The following is a 21,347-nucleotide window of genomic DNA, read 5'->3' as shown; positions in this document are numbered from 1 at the left end:
CATTCTTAGGTGGGCAGATGAGAGTGACTCTTAGAATGTTGTCCCCTCTCTGCCTTATCCCTGTTTCATTCTTAGCCTTTAGAAAAACTATATATACACTCCCTGTAATCTCTTGTATCATCAAGCAATGAAGTGGGGAAGTATTCTTGAGTGACCGAGTGTGCCTAATGAGAGTGCCTTCAAAGCCTTTTTCACTTGTGTGAGTGAGAGCTTAAGAGTGAGTGTTATGTGCGATGTGTGATTTTTTCTTATCTTATTTCTGCTGTGCATTAGGAGGGGTCTCTCTCTCTCTCTCAAGCCTTGTTTGAAAACTACCCAACGGAGGTAACCAGAGTGGAAGTGAGGAATACCCAGCGCCAAAGTCGTTTGGGATGAATGTTGTAGGAAATAATGGAACTGGAGTGGTATTTGATGACTCCTGCAGTTTCATGTTTCACTTCCCACCTGGATGAGGTGGCAGTTACCAAGTACTACACCAGACTTCTCACACCGGTGAACACTCCGACTGGGGCTCCGACGGCTGTACCTAGTTTTAATTTCAGTTTTTCAACTGCATTCCAAACAGCTGGACAAGTGGAAGTGGTAAATCCTCAGCTGAACTGTTCCACTTATCGCAAACAACCATGTGGATTTGTTAAAACCATAAATTTTGGGGATTCCGTATTTGCATCCCCTGCTACCACCATAATATGGATATGACACAAGATTTTCTGTTACATCACTTTGATTATATTTTAGGCACCTAGGAGATTGTCAGTACTGTCAAAATTGTTTTGCTACTTCTTACCATAGATTTTTTAATGCAGTCTGCTTATGACTGTTGGCTATTGAAGAATTGGCTTGTTGAAGGTTAGGTTCAGGCCTGATTCTGATTCTTGTAAGTTTGAACCATAAATTAGAAGTCTCAGGTTTCTTGAAGTTTCTTGGTATGTTTACTGGGTAGATTCATTGATGGTTTAATACAGAATAGAGATTAGTTTGTGTGCCTGAGTCATGTTTGTGCAAGTGCTCCATATTAAGTTGACTAAAATTAATTAAATCCTTTTTCCTTTCTGTTTTTTTTTTTGAGTAGGCAAATGAGGCATCTTGAATTGCTATATTGTAGGATTAATGCATGGTGATGTTCATCATGGCATTTCGAGGTTTTCATTGCTATAGTACACCTCAAAAGGCTTTTTGCCAAGGGTCTGTTTGGGAGCCCTGCAATTGAGATGGAAACACCATTTCCATGAGCTACCAAAATGTGGCGTTGAGAATGGAGTTGCCAAAAATATCCTATTGTGAATAGTGTTGAAATGTGGTGTCGGGTCTGTTAACTCTGTTCTCAATGCAATGTTTTGGAAACATCTCTACTGGCAGCCAGTAGAGAGAATGAGAGTGCTAGGGAAAACCACAATACACCTTCGATTCAAGGCACCCAAACAAAGCCTAAGTAGAAAAGATTTTACAAAATATGCAAGGCTTGCCAAGTTAGTACTGTTTAGTAGTAGAGTGTGTTAATAATTCATATCAACTGACTGCATAGCGACAACTCGTAGGCCTTGAACGTTTTCTACTAAATAACAAAGATTTAGCTAATGCTGCAATGGAGTGCTAAAGTTAGAATTAATTATGGGTAATCCTCATATCAACCATATGCATGGTGTCACCATAGCCATGTTAATTTATTTAAACATGAAATAATAGAAAGAACATGCAATGTTAACATAGGATAATTCTGGGGTATATTATGGATTTTCCTATACATTATACTCATTACTCAAAAATTACCTATTCTTGGGCCTTGTTTGGATCTTATTGTTTACGTATATAAATTTAAGCACACTTTATAAAGAAGAATCTTGCTTTTACTTAATGAAGAGATTGTTTGAATCACCAACTGTTTAAACTATAACGAAAAAGAAAAAAATAGTGGGTAGTGGTGATGGTGGTGGGTGATAGTGGTGGTGGCAGGAGTGGATTGTGGAGGTGATAATGGTGATAGTGATGGTGGTAGTGGTGGTACTGGTGACTATGGTTGTGGTAATGACAATGGTCGTGGTGGTGGCGATGACACTGATGATAGTGGTGGCAATGGTGACGATAGTAAAAGGTAGTGGCGGTAATGGTAGTAATGGTGATGGATGGTGGTTGTGCTAGTGGCAATGGTGATAGTAGTGGTAAAGTGGTGGCAGTGATGATGGTAATGGTGAGGGAGATGATGGAGGTGGGATGAAAGAAAATAAATAATTGTAAAAAAAAGAAAAGTCCCCTTATTTTTGACAAAGAGGTGAAATTTATAATGTTATTAAAAATAAAAAATAGAGACACCAAAACTTGCTATTTAAAATAAACATAAATGGCAAGAAGCAACTTATAAAGTGATGCAAACAAGGGGTTAATATAAGCAACCATATAACTTTTGGTTGCATTCAGTTGGGAACTAAAAAGTCTGCAGTACATGTATGGAGCTAATGAGAAACTCCAACGTATGATCAGGTTCAGGCGGTTAAAAGCAGTTATTTGCAGTCGTTGGTCATGTCTTATACAATTCCAAACAGTGCGAACGTGGGTGTCCATCAACTTGGTCAAACTTGACAACACAAATCTTTCCTTTTTTTCTAATGAGAAACCTGCCTAGGAATAGGGCCCACTGGGCAGCCCATCTTGGTAGTAAACCCCGGGTGGTAGCTAGCTTAGCCTACAAAATCATACTCATCAGACTAGTCAAGGATATAGTAAACTATGCAGCACTAATCTTGGCAATTGAAACTCAGATTTGAATCAGTTTAGTTGAATCTATGTTTTAACTAGTATCAACTTCAATTCCAAAATACTAGCTAGTGTGTATACCAAGATTTAAGGAAACACGACCTTATAATACGGAAGAGGATGGGAGTATTCTGTCTTATATGCCAAATGCAACTCCTGAACAAATGACCATGCAATAAAAAAAAGACATTATATATATGAGAAAATATTTACTACTAATGAAGGTATAGAAGTAATGAGCTAGAAATCATAGGTGCAAGTTGTATCATGTAGAGGTCTCAACGGGTCAGGTTTAGTTTCGACCCAGGTGAAACCAGACGTGGACCAGATTTTCGGTTATGGCATCGAATCCGAACCCGAGTCTAATTGGGTCTCTTATAAGAGAAATCATACCCAAATCTGATAAAAATTACATGAACCAGACCCAAACCATATTCGGTAAAATAATATTTTTTATCAATTTTACATTGAAAATTTGTGGGTCTTAATCAGAACTTGGGTCAGGTCCGGGTCTGGTATAAAATTTCACAAACTATACCCAGGTTCAGTATTAATCGAAACCAGACGTGGACCAGTTCTGAACCCCGGTCTTAATCAGATCTTCTTATTTGTCACCATACCCGGACCCTATCGAGTTTCATCTGAGTCGGGTCCGGGTAAACCCGACCCGTTGACAACCTTACACATATGTGTTCATTGTTTGTTTTCTGATGTAAAAGTGTGATTTTCTAAAAGACTGCAATCAAATCTAAAAACTTTCAGGAGTTACAAGCAGTTTAGACATGCAAGATTTGAACAACCAACTTGAATTCCACAGCTCATCATTTCATCATAAAAAAGATCAACAATAATAAAGATCGCATTTTTTAAAACTTTCTTGTATTGCATTTCTAGAGCACATTATATCACAACCAACATCACAAACTCGGGGAGAGAGAGAGAGAGAAACTCAAACCTGAATAGACTGTGCAGAGCTAAAAATGCATCAAAAGGTAGATCAATGATCTATGATACCAGACAGAGAGAAACAGAATGCATGTGCTTTGTTGAAGCAAATGACATGTATCACTTTTTTTGCTGAATACTGCTTTTAATCCATTGTCTCAAAACCCACAAATTTATCAGCCCCAAAGCACAAGATAAAAATCTTACATCCACACACCTCACCCCTGTGTAGAAGCATCATGCATTCAACAAGATGCTGTAGCATTTGGCTTCATCACATGTTTTACCTTGTCCATGCCGCTAAATATGCAGCAGATCAACCACGTCCACGCCCACCACCTATTTCAACAGAAAATATAAACACGCATTAAGATCATATAGAGGAAATAAACCATATAATTTACCCAGACAGACCCCCGTGTGGGGCTAACAATTTTCATTTCCCATCCATGGAAAACCCTTTTGGCACTGCTTTTAGCCCTTAACCCCACCGGCAACACCAAGTGCAACAATCAATATGGGACGTCAGCCCTTGTGGTAGCACAGATCATAAGATGATATTTTTCTTTGGGAAATTCTCAAAAAAGCAAATAAGTTTAGGTAATAATAAAGAAAACCACATATTTTAAAAAAATTAAAATCACACCTAAGAACTTTTTTGGTTAATAAAAGAACTCCACAAACAGTTTAACCCACTGTCAAATCCATGCCTTATATCAGTTATCAGTGTTCTCACCTTTGCAACAGAAAAAACCAAACTCTCTCTCTCTCTCTCTCTCCTTTGCAACAGAAAAAACCAAACTCTCTCTCTCTCTCTCTCTCTCTCTCTCTCTCTCTCTCTCTCTCTCTCTCTCTCTCTCTCTCAGTTTTTTTTAATCTCGCAAAAAATAATTCCCCCATATTTTTCACGTATTATATGTGATATTTTCAAAATAAATTTCTCTCATTTTTAAAACGCGATATCAACGCTTTCATTTAAATACTCCAGCCTCAAGGGGTCAGGCACCCAAAGCTTTTCTAGGTGAAAGAGCACCCTCTTGAGGGCTATTATAGGCACAGAGAGAGGACTCCTCTCTGCACCTCATCTATATGGGACTAAAATTCCCAACGTCTAACACTATTAATATCCCTTCAGAGAGAGAAACTCTATCACTAATGAATAGCCTCATCTAATATCTATGCAGTCACCCTACTAAATTAAAGTAGGTTACAACTTACAAGCGTACGCGGAGCCCCATAGCCAATATAAATATGACACATGCATGTAATCTCACATAGACACTAAGATGAGTAATCCCTTCCAATTCCTCCTTTTCTTAAAAAACCAATTAGTAATTTAAAGATTGGGCTCGGCCGATGCAATCCCTCTCCTTGTTTCTCAAATAAGGGAAGAGCAAATTATGCTTTTTTTATTTTTTGTTGTTTTTATAATTTTTTTATTTATCCAGATTTTCCCAAAATTTTGCCAAGTAAACCCATTTTTTTTCAAAATCTCCCGAGATTTTCTCTTGCCGAAAAATTCTCGAGAACGATATTTGTGACTATGCTCTCAACCAGCAGCATTTACTTCTTTTTATACCCTTCAGCACTGCATAATATCATCATCCATCTTTCTCATCAACTTTGTTATTGGACAAAAAATCACAACTTAACCAAAGTTAACCTACCAGAAAGTTGGTTTTCTTTTGACAGAAAAGTTTAGGTGTGCACCGACAACCAGAAATGCTTTGGTTTGGTGTGTTTTTTATTATTGCCCATTTATTAGGTGCTGTTTTATCAATTTCCCTTGTTTCCTTTCAAGCTCAAAATTGGGTCACAAGTTTAATTTAAGTACCTTTACTCCCACCACCTTTGCCTCCTGGTCCACCCCTACCACGACCACTGCCACCACCTTTCCCAGCTCCGTCTTCCTGGCTGCGTCCAATGCCCTTTGCAGTTCTTCCACTGCTGCCATCCTCTCTGCCCCTTCCCCTCCCACGCCCTACACCTGGAGGTTTTCTATCTGGACAGATGTAGCACCAAAAGTATCAGTAAGGACTCACAGTCATTACTTCAGAAAAAGGGGGGAAAAAAAGAAACAATTCCACCAATAAAAAGTCTGCCCAACACATAAAACAAAAATTTTGCATTAAAGCTGACAGAACTAGTGGTGACAACTTCCATGACTGTCGTTTATTTCTGCGATATAGACAGGTATTTGCAATCACACCATATAGTGGCACACTTTCAGAATACACACTTTCTTAATGACATGATAAAATTAACGGCAACTGGCCAAATACCACAATGCCTTCATGTGCATGTGCTCATTTGCATCTGTATGTGTGCATTGACTAATGAAACCCTTGGCATTCACAACATCAAGCTTCAATCAAGCAATCAGACAATACACCATCCCTGGTCAATGGCAAACCATGCTATATAGCATTTATCCCAACCAGCAGTGGAATAAACTTGTCATGTTTGACTATGGCCCTTACAACCATGGACCATTTATTATGCTGTCCAAAAAAAAATGTTGCAACAGCCTCACTACAATGAAAATAGTGATTTTGACTGAAAAAAAAGTCACGTGTGTTGTCAAAGATGCATGATTTAGCAAATGTTTTTCCTTTTTTCCTAGCATTGGTAGAAACTGATGGAGAGAGTGGGAAAAAAAAAAACAATGAAGATTACACCGCACCTGTTCGACTTTTATTAGTTTCTTCCTGGACTTTATCAATCACCTGAAATACAAAAAGTGCAAATCAACAACTGTGGCCCAGCTTTACTGCAGTTGAGAACAAATAGCTACAGAAATAGAGATCAAAAGGACACCATGGTTTTGAAATGCAATAGACTGAATGGAAAATAGATATTTACATGTATTTGTGTTCCAAATCACTGTCCTTCTAAGGTTTGTATAGAGAAGGGCACATTACCTACCATGTGAAAGTTACAGAAGCATAAAGGTAGGATGTTCTCTAACTTGCAACAGGTGTATCATTGAAGCACCCAGAGAGAAACTAAGCTAAGCCAGCAACAAAGAAAGAGAGGAAATGAAATCATCTCCTAAGCCCATAGTTTTAAAGCAACATTACCTATTTGCTACCATGGTTTTGAAATGCAATAGACTGAATGGAAAATAGATATTTACATGTATTTGTGTTCCAAATCACTATGTCCTTCTAAGGTTTGTATAGAGAAGGGAACATTACCTACCATGTGAAAATTACAGAAGCATAAAGGTAGGATGTTCTCTAACTTGCAACAGGTGTATCATTGAAGCACCCAGAGAGAAACTAAGCTAAGCCAGCAACAAAGAAAGAGAGGAAATGAAATCATCTCCTAAGCCCATAGTTTTTAAGCAACATATCAGGCATGTAGGAAGAATTCGGAGTATCCAGAAGTTGCAGTACATCCAATACAAAACCCTTATACAACTCTCTCCACCTAAGGCCAAGTCCCAAACCAATTAATTTAATGTAGTCACGGACCTAAACATGAATTGGCCAAGACTAGTAAACCTAGGATCTAGCCGGTTCTGTTTTGGGGCATAATGTCCACTTACTAAAGGACTTGGTTCAGGCTGAAATGGACTAGGATGTGAATGGGTCAGGTTTTTGTCGGGTACCAGGGTCAACCTGAACCTGGATATCCGGGGATAGGCACAGAAATAAGGACCTGAATATTATTTGGGATGACCCAAACCAGACCCAAGTAACATGTGGATCAGGTTTGAGCTATGATTTTGCCAGATATCTGACCCGACCTGGCAGACCCAAGTGATTTATTAAGTGTTTTTATATAAAAAATATATTTGAACTACCCTCTACATTATGAGACAGGTCTGGGCTTCCATTTTCCTAAGCCGAACCCAGCTGCTTGTTGTTTAGGCAGGTTTGGGTGCACCCTGATATCTGAGCCGTTGATAGCCCTGGCATTAGCAGCTGAATTAGACTTGCAGCTGCTACAAATCACCAAATCTCTCTATCCCAAGCCTTGCCCATTTCGAGATAACAAAAAGAAAAATCGTTCAGGGCAAATTATGGATTGTAACATCATTATCAAGCGGAAGTCTTTTTATAAAGAAATAGAATATAGGATGACTTCAGGAAATGAATAATAGCATAATAGAGGTATAGATACAGCTTACTGACATGTGATAGGGTAGATAAATGTGTCGCTTTCAGTGTCATCGGTGAGAAATCTAAAGGGATCATTAAGACATCACTCATTGTTTAAAGACAGGGTCATTGGTCCTCAATTTGCAGAGCCTTCAAAAAGATAACTCAGATAGCATTCCTCTAGACTCTAGTGATTAGGAGACAGAGAATTCAATGCAAGATCAGAAATGAGGGATTCCCCTGTATATGTGCATGAGGACACACGGATGTGTGTGCATCCACAGATAAAAATCAGCCGGTACATAAATTTCAAGGTTAAAGATTTGCATGTATCAACATATGATGATCAGGTACTAGTACATGAAAAAAAATGTGTTCCGGCGTAAGATGAGACATTTCTCGTCTAACAATCAACATCAATTGAAACAGTTGTTTTAGTAAGTTATTTAAAAAAAAATCTCCATGACATACATAACAAAAATCAACAGATAGACACATGCTCCAACCAACAAAAGAATACTCTGAAGAACATAGAATGTGGTAAATTAACCCAATGCAGCTCTAGACAATAGTCCAAAACTTTTTTTGCTTTTTTCAAAACATAGACAGCCTCCCTCGCAGTTCAGGAAGTATTAAAGAAGACCAATACAGGTTAGACGAAGCAACCAGATCAAAACATGAAATTTTTCTTCCAAGCACATATAACTGCCATAACAAGTCCATGAAATCATGGAAAACGAAAAAAAAAACATTACATGAAATGACTGGCAAAAAAAATGCCAAGTAAGATCCAACCTATGATTTTTCCAAACTTTATAGATGCTGATACTCAATGTCACAGCCACCATATCCCATCAAGATCATAATAAGATGGCACTTTAACAGTACTTTGGGGAAAATCAGTAATTATGGGGTAAAGAGGGGAAAAGGACCACAGTTTCCCGACAAGAAGCGAAAATGAGAAGCCATATTGGAAGTGATGCCTTAAGATCTGAGAAGAATTGGAAAGAAAGAAGTTGTATGGAAAACTGCATCCTATGTCACATGGGTACGGGGTGCAGGTTCTGGTATGGGTAACGGGTACGAGAGTCAACTATGGGTATGAAGGTATGGCTATATATATATATATATATATATATATATATATATATATATATATATATATATATATATATATATATATATATATATATATATATATATATGTCACCGATATATTGAAAATATCGCAAACCATTAATATCAGGAATATATCATGATATTTTCAATATATCGGCAAACTATATTTATCACGATAAATATCCCTACAGAAAGGGAAGGAAAGGAAAGAAGGAAGAGAAGAAAGGAAGGGAGGGGAAGAAGGAAAGGAAGAGAAGAAAGGGAGAAGGGAAGGAAAGAAGGAAAGGCAAAAAGAAAGGGAAGAAAGGAAGGAAAGGAAAGAAGGAAGGGAGGGGAAGAAGGAAAGGAAAGGAAAGATTGATGGACAAAAGATGCAAAGAGTGGTTGTGCATTTGATAAAAGGGGTGTGCAAATACAAGGTGATTTACACAAATCTAAGATTGCACGACATGACTATTTGTCTTTTCAAGGAAATGCATGTTTTTCAATGGCTTCGGAGTGTGAAAGGAGTTTTAATTTTCTAAAAGAGGAGATAGAAAAACTAACGATTCAAGTTAGAGAAATAAACATAGAAGAAAACCTCAAGGTGCAAAAAAATTATGATGATATCGATAAAGAAATTATTCGAGAAGCAGATCAAGTGCATTCACTAGAAGGTAACGCATAAACAGCTAATAGACAAGTTCAATGTTTTTGTAAGAATATTACTCTTATAGATTGTCAACCTGTACATCCCAAAGGAAGTGGTAAAAGGCTTAAATCAAATATTAAGCAAACTAAGTTGGCACGTATGTGTAAAACATGTGGCAAGACTGGTCATTACTCTCAAACATGTGTTTTCAGAACTGAATAAGAAATATCTTTTTAGTCTTTTCATTTTGCATAATGGATTTTGTGGCTAATTCTATTATCATAATTTTTCCTTTCTTTTTTGGTCTTTAGGAGTTCATCTAAAAATGTTATGCTAGAAAAGCCTCTATGGGTGTGTCGTAATTGCAAAGGAACTGGTCACGATAAACAAAATTGCCGAGAGAAGCAATAGATAGGTATTGTTAGATGAAATGTGATTTATTCAACATAGCTTTCTCAATTCTCTATATCCAAGTTCAATTATTTGAGATATTGAAGGAAGACACATGAAGTTTTGTGAACGACTCACATCCTTTAACTTACTGTGTTCTTGTTATCCATTTTAGCCTTGTAAATGCTTATGGATAATAGGCATGCACTGTTATTAGATATGTTGCTTCCAGGGTGACTCATTATGTGTGTCATCATAATCTTTTTTGCAGTTGCAGTATGAGCTAAAGATACATTTCTTGATTGAGCATAGATGCTCCATTTTCAAAATATGGAGTTCAAAGTTCAAACAATTCAAGTCTAAAGTATTAGTGGCTCAGTCTTCCATAGCTGGTGAGCTTTCATTTTCCCAAGTATATCCGTCTTTTCCTATACTTGTATTCAGTTTTAATTTAGGTTCTATGCAAGTGTGTGTGTGTGTGTGTGTGTGTGCATGTGCAGTTGCAAAATAGGTTGCAGATGCACTTCTTGGATTGAGTAATGGTGCTTTGTTTTCACATTGCTTATAGTGAATTAGTTTCAACTAACATTATTTTGGTATTATTTGCAGTAATCTCCTTTATGAAGAATGGTTGTCAATCCATATGCAGCATGCTTCTCCTACTGATGGAATGCTGAAATTGCAAGCAGTTTTGCAATCAATCAGAAGCAATTCAAGAATACTGATTTGGTAGTTTATATAGGGATAGCTAGTTACAGGATCGGACTTGGCATTGAGGATGGGTGGGCAAATGCAGAGGGTTTGTAGTGGTTTTTAGTCTATGTTACTTTACATATGGTGGTTATTGCATTAGACTTGGTGTTGAGGATGGACGGGGGGATATGTAGAGGCCTCTGTAATTCAAAGCACTTTTCTGCAGCATGTACCTAACTGTGGTTAGATAATTCTAATAAACAGTAGAATTACCGCATATGAACTAAATCGCAAAGGGTTGGAAAACTATTTCAATGTAAATGCAAAGGGTTTCCAATGCTCACATAGTGGGATATTTTTTAAGTTGGAAAGATTGAAAAAGATGAGTTATGAAAATATGGCATGCTATCCCTTATGATACGATGTGTAACCAAAAATTCCCCCCATACTCAACACCTCTTCATGGGTAGTCATCATTTTTGCAAACTGGTTTGTAGTCAATCTATGAACCAGTTTGTTTTCTTGAATATAGTTGAAGACCTGATGTAACCAGTTAAATCGGAATCTTCAACCCTATTAAGTTTCAAACAAGTCTGCCCCTATTTGTGAAAGACATCTGTTACAATGGTGTGGTGTATATAATTTTCAACCCTTGGATTGTGTTTTTTTGACAAAAAATACCTTTTTTAAGTCATAAAAATTTAGCTCATTTACGGTTGTTGATTGTTAAATCACAAGAAAAACCTGTACACACTAGATTTCAGTGAGTCAAAAGTCAATCCCCACCAAATATACCATGTAGATCATATCCGTAAGGTTAAATTCGCTTAGAAAAATACGAGCAATAAGATATTACTCGTTTCAACTCATTGATACTGTATCCTCATCCACACCAGAACTTTATATATATATATAAAAATCAGTAGATGGCTTTCAACGTGGATCATGCAAAAAATTGAATGCTCCATAACACCATATTTTATGATACGGATTTCACATTCTCTCCATTTGTAAAAGACTTTCTTGGGAAACATTTTAGATCAGTCAACTTCATATTTTAGCAGAGAAATATTCCTCCAAATCTTACTAAGCATGGCATGTTATGCTTTCACCTCATTCCATAAAATACAACAGCCAATTTATTATAGTGACTACTAGTTGTGTCTACTTCTCCAGAACCAGAAAGTTTCATAGTTCAGCCTATCAAGTCAGTTTTCAATGTGACACCCAGATGCAGATGAGCCCGTCATACATACCTCATCAGGAACTCTAAGATACTTTATTGTATTTCCACGAATATAACACTCTGGCATTCGCCAAAACCGATCTCCATCCTACAGGAAAAAATAGAATGGTTCCCACCCTTCAAATGAAAGAAAAAAAAAGGAAAAGAGGAAAAAGATAAAGAAGAAAGATGGGTTAACTTTCTAGCCAGAAGAAAGAAATCTCACCTTAGATGTACAAATTACTTCACGTAAATGAATATTCATCCAGCTATCACAATTTACTAGGTGACCATTATAAGTCTCTCCATTCTTAAGCTCCACTAACTGCAAAAAGAACCACCACCAAATGCAGAGAATAAATCATAAATTTTCCTGCATGCTACTGCACCAGATAAACAGACCTCCCACATGCACCATAAAAATTGTTCATGATTACAATTCACTTAAGCAGAAAAGTGAAAAAAAAAAGACACCAACACAACCAAAACTTTCCAACAAGAAAAAATATTTGGAAAGTTTATGTAAGAAAAATAAGGATAAGAGGGAAAAAAAGGACAGAAATTTGTAGATCCCTTGCATCAACCTAGCAAAAGATGATCTAGTGGATCTTATAATAACTTCTAAGGCTCCCCTTGCATGCCAAATATCAAACACCACGTCGCACTCAGAAAGGCATTGCGATTGTGTTCCTACTGTTCCATTTACAGAAACATCGTAATTGTATTACTACTGGTTTATCACACGTTTCCAATGTCCAAGAGTAGAACATTATTCATTAATTAACACGTCCACAAGTGCAAACATTATATCATCCCCACAATTCACGCCTCAAGCAACATCATTACAGAACCAAATGTTAGCATTCTTACCATAGGATGCCCCTGGGCTGTCTTGAGCAGGGATAGAGGAAGCTGAAAAGATACCAAGAAACAAAAAACCAAAATTAGTACCCTTCAACCCAATTAACACATAAAACTGAACTCCCCATTGCCGACACTCCCAGACCCCATAACTGCAAAACAACAAAACAAGAAGATACAGTGCATCCACTTGACGCAGAAATCTGGGATAAGTTGATAAGTTATCCCAGTCTTCTGGATAAGCGGGTGCATCTAAATACCCTTGTAAACACCAATTTCCAGAAAACCAGAAAGCAACATACCATCTTAGTGGAACGATAGCTCCCAAGCAGAAGTCAATTTCTAGTGCACCTGGAAAACCCCTTTCTGTCACTCCAAAATCTGCATAAAGTAATAAAAAAATACATATATATGGCCCCAGAAAATTTTAAAAAAGGAACGAAAAAAAAAAACAGACCAAATTCTCTCATCTAATAGCGTTACTTAACACCAAAAGATAAACCACAAAAAGGAGGACCGCCCAAAAAAATCTTAATTTCGAACCCTAGAATCTTTACAAGCGAAAACAAAATAACTATTTCCTAATAAAAAAAAGATAAATTTACATAACATATAATATGGCTCCTGAACGAATTCACCAACGATTCTTGCGCATAAAAAGAAGAAGGGGGGTCTCAAAATGAAATACTTGGAGAGAAAAGGAAAAAGGAAAAGCCATCAAGGAATGAGGAGAAACCCCTCTATTTTCAGGCGAAGAATCAATTTTTCGTCGAGAAAATAGGAAAATAAAAGGCTTACCTAGCGTTGGTCCAGCCGGAACCTCGCCGGAGGTGTTAGGGTTTAAGGTCTGCGAGTGGAGAAGGGGAAGAGAGGAGAGTGCGACTAAAAATTGGGCAGAACGATTTGAGCTTGGGGCCGTCTTAAAAAAAGAAGAAAGTTCGAGCTCTGTTGCAGCTCGAGCCGGTCTCTTTTATGAAAACAAAAAGAAAACGAAAAATTATCGTTTACTAAGGTGAAAATGACACGCTTCTCAAGATGTATTGAAACTTTTCAAATCAGTCATAAATACTGCTATTTTTAGAATTATTTTAGCCGGAGTAACTATCGTTTTGGTGTGAATTTCTTTTATTTGTAAATTTTGTCATTTTTCTAATAAACGCTTTAGCTGCACATATTTACGTGAATTTAGTTAATTTTTTATACAAGGTAACTCAATTATTTGAGAGGTTTATCAGGTTAAAAAAATGCAGTTTTTATGCGTATTTTTGAAATTTTTATGCAAAGTAACTCAAGTATTGACGATATTTATTAAGTTTTTTTGTTCGAGTTTAAATTTTTTTTTACAGATTTTTATACGAAATAACTTAAGTATTTGTGATGTTTGAAGGTTAAAGTTTAAAAGAAAGATTGTTCATACTTATTTTATACAAGTTTCATAATTTTTTTTATGCACGATAACTCAAGTATTTGTGATGTTTGTAAGAAAGAGTTTATAGCACATTCTTTTTTATCAAAAGGGAATTACTTGAGTTTCTTGTTTTAAGTTACCTTGTATAAAAAATATAATAATATCACATAAAAAATTTGTAGATTTATTTTTTAACTCGTAAAAAAAAAATAACAATGACATAGTTTAAGAAGATTTTTCTTTTAAACTTGAACCATCAAACCTTGCAAATAGTTGAATTATCTCATATAAAAAAAATATTAAATTTGCATAAAATATGTACGAACCAACTTTCTTTTAAACTCAAACCTCTAAATCTCACACATATTTGCGAGGTAATTTAAGGAAATAAACCGATGTCATTCTCTTTTGACAATAAAGAATACATTGCTCTACAAACCTCGCAAATACTTGAGTTGTTTCGCATAAATTTTTTTATAAAATTCGCATAAAATAAATGCGAGTAAACTTTTTTTAAATTCGAACCTCTAAACATCACAAATACCTGAGTTACTTTGCATAAGAAATTTTTAAATTCGTATAAAAACTATGTGAAATTTTTTTTAAACTCAAACTGAAAAACATAACAAATATCGCAAATACTTGAGTTATTTCGGATAAAAAATTTAGAAACGTGCAAACTCGAACCAAAAAATCTCACAAATAGTTGAATTACCTCGCATAAAAAATTCATTAAATTCGCATAAAATATGTGTGACTATGGCGTTTATGGTGGAGACAAAAAAAATTATCAAATGAAGGAAATTTGCACTGAAAACTATAGGTGTGAAAGCTAAAATGATCCTAAAAACAATAGTATTTACAATTTTGGACAACAGGCGGATTTGAAAAGTTTCAAAGTATTTTAGAAAATGTGCTATTTTTTTCATACACTATGCTCATTTTCCAAAAAGAAAATGATAGTTTGCATTTGCAATAGTGTGGACACTTGTAGAAATGTAAATTGTTCGAATTCGGGTCAAATATGGCTAAATATCATATTCATTAATTGCATGTTGGCTAAATAGATTTGAATTCAAGTTCAAACTCCATGGCAAACAGCTCATTCCAGATTCATTTTTTTATATGTAAATGGAATCTAGTATCTGTCAAATTTAAATATTTTTTTGATTAAGACGTAAAAAATCAACAAAAATCGAATTTGTGCATCCTGTTATAATTGGATATGATTTTGGCTAAACAAATGCAACTAAACGAAATTGAATTTAGTTCAATATATATTGGATACAATTTGATTCATTGACATCCCTAGTTTGGGGTGGGCAACATTCAAATCTGTCGCATCTTGAATCAAATATTCTTTTCTGATATTTAATGAACAAAACCTGTATAAAAAAGCTCTTTTCCATGCTTAATGAAGCTTAACGAGTTTTTTTTAGTTTGTTTTCTTGTTGACACTAGGCTTGGTTATATATAATTGAACCTGAGCTTATTGTTCACTCTCTCTGCTCATTTATGTGCCTAGACCAGCCAGAATCATGTGCCATCACATGGTACACTTTGAATGTGCCTCTGCATCTGGCTGACAGTCTCTCAGTTGTGGGGCCCTAAAGCAGATGGGGGCAGTTGAGCTAGGTGCAGAGGCAAGTGTGCCATGTGATGGCTCCTGATCTGTGGGCCGAGCTTAATTAAACAAGCCAAGTTATGTGCAGCCCTATTATTTTGTCATACGACACCTCAAGTAGCTTCTGATGTCGTCCTACAACATATAACATGTTAAAGCATAGGCTACAAGCTAAGGTAGTCAGGGTAAAAGTAATTTCTATAATCATAATTTCTATAATCACTAGAAAAGTTAGCTGATTGCAATTGGTATTTAATAAGTTTTGAAACATATCATGTCTTAAAAAATATAATGGTCACACATTCTTTCTCTGAGATAATACGATGTCTCTCTCTCAGCATAGTGGCAAACGCTGCAAACTCACGAACAATAACATCTATTTATTATTATGACATGGGAAGCTATAATTATGTGACAGTTAATTTTGGCAATACTAATCCTAAATTTCAAATCCTTGTGCAAAATGGTGGAAGAGTTTGATGGGATTAGGGATGGCAGTGGACCCGGGGACAACAGGGCCCCACCCCTCCTCACCCCGTTTGAACCCGGAATGAAGGGCATGAAATGGGGATGAAGGTTAAAATCTATCCCCATGCGGGGATGGACTTATGCTTTTCCCTGCCCGGCCCATCCCCGTCACAATCCCCACCTTGCTCTGCCCCACCTCATCCCCAATCCTTAAGGGATGACTATAGACTGAGGAGAAACGGGGGCCCGCCCCACCTCGCCCCCGTTTAGACCGGGGATGGAGGACTTGAAACGGGGATGGAGGTGGGGGTGGATGTTAAAATCCATCCCTGTGCGGGAATAAAGGCAGGGATGGAGGTTCGGATTTTGAGACGGGTCGGAGGTAGAGACCTTGTCCCTTGCCCCGACCCGATCCAAAAAAAAAACTCATGTAACCTCTTATAATGGCATTTTTTTCCTAAAATCGTCCAATCCAAAAGTAATTTTTGTACAATTGCTAGCAACAACAAAACAATAGGATCCAACGGGAGTCTTGGATGTATTTGAGCTGAAAAGTGAACAGTAGAAAGAGATTTTCAAATTCAATATGCAAATAACTTGATGAAAATAACAAGGGTAAAGATGAGGCCATATGTGGACCAACTATGTCTCGCTTTTTAGTGCAAATTAGATAGAAAGATTATATACCATTTAAGGGTGTAAACGGGTCAGGTTTGGTTCGGACCCAGGTGGAACTAGGCCTAGCCTCGATTTTTGAGTATGGTATAGAGTCTGAACCTGGGTCTAATCGGAACCACATAAGAGAAATCACACCCAGTCTCGATAAGAATTACATGAACCAGACTCGAATTATAATACCTGATAAAATAATATTTTTATCACTTTTACATTGAAAAATGGGGGTCTTAATCGAAACTCGAGTCAGGCCCTAGTCTGGTATAAAATTTCACTAATTATACTAGGATCCATGTATTAATTGAACCTTTGGGTCTGGACCTGGGTCTTCTTATTTATCACCATATTCAAACTCTATAGGGCTTGGTATGGGTCAGACCCAAGTAAACCTGACCCACTGACACCCCTAATACCATTTAGGTATTTTTAGTGTAAGTTAGATATGAAGACATTACATACTATTTAGGTCGGACAGGCTTAAGTGTTTACCCTATTATCCAACTCAAAGATTCCATGACATAGGAATTAGGACACACAGAAAGGGAAAACACTAACCTAAAGATTCCATAACATAATAATTAAAACACAAGGAAAAATAAACATTTGCATATCCTGTTTGGAATCTGGCAGATCGAGAGAGTTTATGTATTTGGAAAAGTGGTAATTGCCCATCCTGAGTTTGGCAGCTGCCACCTCTAGGTAGGGGTGTCAACAGGTCGGACCCGGCTAAATGGGTGAGTTCAAACCCGAATCTGACTAAGTGATGCAGGTATTAGATTCAGATTTGGGTTTGCCTGGATTTTTCTTGTAACATCCCAACTTTTTATAACCCAATATTTTCTCATGTTTAAATATATTAAAATGAATTTTATGCATAATTTGTAAATTATATTACTGTATATTAGATTTCACGAGATTTGGACCCCAAAATTGCCAAAATCGGGTTCGAATTGGATCTCATTTGATCCAAGTGCAGAATCATAATTTCTAAACAAGTGACATACCTGAAAATTTCTAAAAAGGTAAATGATTGTTTTGGTAAGAGGTTATGTTAGGTATTTGCTTAAAATATCTTGGTTTTATTGAGAATGATAGGATGGTAAATAAATTAGCAAAATGGGTATAAAGAAGTTAGAAAGGGCATATTGGTAATTTAGACAATAGTAGATGTCATTAACTTAGACAGCCCTCACTGATTAATCTGGTTTAGCCACCTCTCAATCCCCCTTTTATATGTATTACTCTCTCTTACTCTCTCAAGGAAACTCTTTCTCGTACGCTCTTCTCATCTCCCTCAATCACATGCACCTCACCTTCTTTTTCTTCTTCTCTTGCTCACAAGTCAACTGTGAGTTCTCTCTCTCGTTAGTGATGCATCTTCTGACAAGTGTGGAGTTCTAGTGTGCTTAGAGACACATTTTTGATGGTTTTGAGGCATGGCATGTATTCTCGTTGTTAATGAGTGTAGATTTGAGGTATGATCATATACTCATCATATTGCTTGCTAGTGTACATCATATGCGTATGAAAGTTTGTGATTATAATATAAAATAATATTTGATTTAGTGACTTTCATCATGACTTTGAGAAAAGATGAATTCCTACGTAGTTTGAGACATTAGCATGTTAAATCATGTTTAGATGATTTTAATCTTCGAGTTTTTAGCATGTTTCAGATGAATTCATGTTTAAATAACTTATTTCAGTATGCTTATGACTGTTTCATGCTTAAAATTACGTTGCTTTGGAAGATTTCATGTGATAGATGAGTTCATATTTTGATATACCAGTTTTTCACATGTTCTTTCATGTTATGAAGTAATTTGTGATGCTGAAATCCATAAAAAATTGGGAAAAAATGGTGTAGATCTATTTGGACAACCCTATAAGTGTTTGGAAAGAAAATTCAGACGATTTGGGTGCTTAAATCCATGTATTATCAATGTTTCAAAGGTAGAAACCAAATATATTTTTGTTAGAGATTGACTCCAACAGTTCTGAAGTTGACTCCCTACTCTTTGTTTTATTTGGTTGGCCCCGAGGGTCGACCCATGTGGTTTGCCAGGGTCGACCCCTGTGAAAAGTTAACTTTTGTTGGGTTGAGTCGACCCTTGCATTTATGACTCGACTCATTCAGTTTGATGAGTCGACCCTTATATTTGCGAGTTGACTCATTCAGTTTGATGAGTTGATTCTTGCATCTGTGAGTCAACGCATTTTTTTTTATGAGTCGACCCTTGCATATGTGAGACAACTCTTGTTATTTAAATATTCAACTCATGTAGTACTTGAGTCAACTTCTGGGTAGTCTAGGTCGACTCTAACACTTGTGAGTAGGATTCTTTTGATGTTTTGTATGCATATTGATGTGGTTGAGCTTGGGATCTTAGGGATCCAACCCAATAGGATGTGGTATGGTCTGTGAGACCCTACCTGGTTGATGTTGGAAGTTTTATGCATAGGTTTCACCTATGTATTAGGTATTTTTGGCTGAGGGTCGACTCATAGAGGTCATGGATTGACTCCTCTATGTTGTGAGTAGACTCTTGTAAGCTTCAAGTCGAATCCTACAATGAAGAGTCGACTCCTTGCTATGTTGTTTTGGTTTTGTTTGGAGAGAGTTGACTTTTGTATGGATGATTGGACTTCTAAGCTCAAAAAAGTCAATTTCTGAGCCACCCAAATATGGTTTTCCTTGTGCTTTGCTTCATATATGGGTTGTTAAGCCTAAGGTTTGATGTATCAGTCTGAAATGATTGTGTATGAACTGCAGTAATTGTAGTTAGTTATTTTTAGAGTAATCTTAGTACAATAAGGTATGAATTTGAGTGGTCTAAGAGGAATACATTTTATGTATTAATGCATATTGAATGTTATATGCTGCATTGGGATGTAAGATCTCATTATTTCCAGTTATGGGTATTATAATGATGGTAATATTGATTTGAAGAAAAGAGTATGTTTAAGTACTTTTGAAATCCTAGGGTCATGAGCTTAGAGGTATCTCATTACAATAACATGTTTAAATGTTGATCCATAGTACCGAGAGAGTATCTTAAGTTGGCCTTTGTATTGACTACCATTGTGTGTGCTACGTCTTATCTTAGACCCAAGTACCATAATAGTATTGTATAGTGTTTGGTGTTCATACTTGTGTGTATATAGACTTTGGATGCTTGGTCCTTGTAGCTCGTACCCGAGGGGTACTATGAGTTTTAGCCTTGGGTGTCAGTACCTAGAGGGTACACTTGTTTTGTGGGTTGTATGTCATTTTTGTGGCGGTAGTTGTGTCTTGGCTAAGATACTGATGTCGTGATGGTATGATACGTAAAGCATTGACTCGGGTTGCCTTAACCACGAGGTTATGATGCATGTTATGCTAGTGAGCCAACTTATCAAATATGTTATGCTCTTTGAGTTTTCTTGCGGTTTCAGTTAGCTATTAGATGTGTTATGCTCATCAAGTTTTCTTACAGTTTGAGCCATTTTATCAGATGTATTATGATCACCTGGTCTTTTTATGGTTGAACCAACTTATCATAAGCATTATGCTCACCTGGTTTTCTTCTGGTTGAGCCAGATTATCAGATGTATTATGCCCACCTGGTCTTTTATGGTTGAGCCAACTTATTAGATGTATTATGTTCACCTGGTTTTCTTGTGGTTGAGCTAGATTATCAGATGTACTATGCCCACCTGGTCTTTTTATGGTTGAGCCAACTTATCAGATGTATTATGTTCACCTGGTTTTTTTATAGTTTAAGTTAACTTATCAGTTGTATTATACTCACCTGATTTTCTCACGGCTTCAGTCAACTTATCAGATGTGTTATGCTCATCTAGTTTTCTTGTAGCTTTAGTCAACTTGTCAGAGTTGACACATGGTATAAAAAAATACATTGTAAGGTTGTATAATGCATAAGAACTTAATTAAAAACAAGATACATTATATAGGGGTGGCAATCGTGTCGGGTTGGCGGGTCGACCCGACGGGTTGGCGGGTCAGCATACCTCAACCCGAACCCGAACCCGAACCCGACCCGTTTAATAAACGGGTAACCCGACACAACCCGACAACCCATTTAATAAATGGGTTGGGTCGGGTAAACGGGTTCTCGGGTTCGCGGGTCAGGTTGATGGGTCGGGTTGGCGGGTTGGCAGACGGGTTGGCGGGTTGACCCACCCGCCTAACCCGTTTATTAAACAGGTCAGCCGGGTTGGCGGGTTGGCATACTCCCAACCCGAACCTGACCTGTTTAATAAACGAGTTACGCGGGTCGACCCGTTTATTAAACGGGTTGGCTTAAGCCCAACCCGAACCCGCCTAAGAGGCGGGTTGGAGGGTCGTGTCAGAAATTGCCACCCCTGACTTTAAGAGGGTGAGGGAAATGTTTGGTGGTGTTGGTGGGTGTTTTGGGGCTTCCCCTGTGAATGCGAGATCAGGTGCAATG

General features: G+C 37.0%; 1 protein-coding gene across 2 annotated transcripts; it reads right to left on the bottom strand.

Annotated features, from left to right (window-relative positions):
- Positions 1–3,793: 3,793 nt before the first annotated feature.
- LOC149828888 (sm-like protein LSM4) lies at positions 3,794–13,666 on the bottom strand. 2 transcript variants are annotated; one of them, XM_090017781.1, is made up of 8 exons: positions 13,520–13,666; positions 13,024–13,102; positions 12,731–12,772; positions 12,087–12,185; positions 11,892–11,969; positions 6,380–6,422; positions 5,531–5,698; positions 3,794–4,035 (listed from the first exon to the last, which is right to left on the bottom strand). In XM_090017781.1, the coding sequence occupies exons 2-8, from the start codon at positions 13,024–13,026 to the stop codon at positions 4,013–4,015; spliced, it is 456 nt and encodes a 151-aa protein (XP_089873907.1). In that variant the 5' UTR covers positions 13,027–13,102; positions 13,520–13,666; the 3' UTR covers positions 3,794–4,012. The 2 variants fall into 2 exon arrangements, with proteins under 2 accessions (XP_089873907.1, XP_089873908.1); XM_090017782.1 differs by having other exon boundaries at positions 13,024–13,072; positions 13,520–13,664.
- Positions 13,667–21,347: the final 7,681 nt, after the last annotated feature.

The sequence above is a fragment of the Nuphar pumila genome, chromosome 9 (genome assembly GCF_984573655.1).
Source record: "Nuphar pumila chromosome 9, dmNupPumi1.hap1.1, whole genome shotgun sequence".
NCBI classification, from domain to species: Eukaryota; Viridiplantae; Streptophyta; class Magnoliopsida; order Nymphaeales; family Nymphaeaceae; genus Nuphar; species Nuphar pumila.
Note: the sequence above shows the minus strand (reverse complement) of the source record. Positions and strands in the feature narration are given on the sequence as shown.

What these genes read in the sequence shown, in the direction of transcription:
- LOC149828888 (XM_090017781.1), bottom strand. An exon ending in CAGCCCAGGGGCATCCTATG is followed by an intron (nt 12,186 to 12,730) that starts GTAAGAATGCTA and finishes TTCTTTTTGCAG; the next exon opens with TTAGTGGAGCTTAAGAATGG. An exon ending in AACTAATAAAAGTCGAACAG is followed by an intron (nt 5,699 to 6,379) that starts GTGCGGTGTAAT and finishes ACATCTGTCCAG; the next exon opens with ATAGAAAACCTCCAGGTGTA.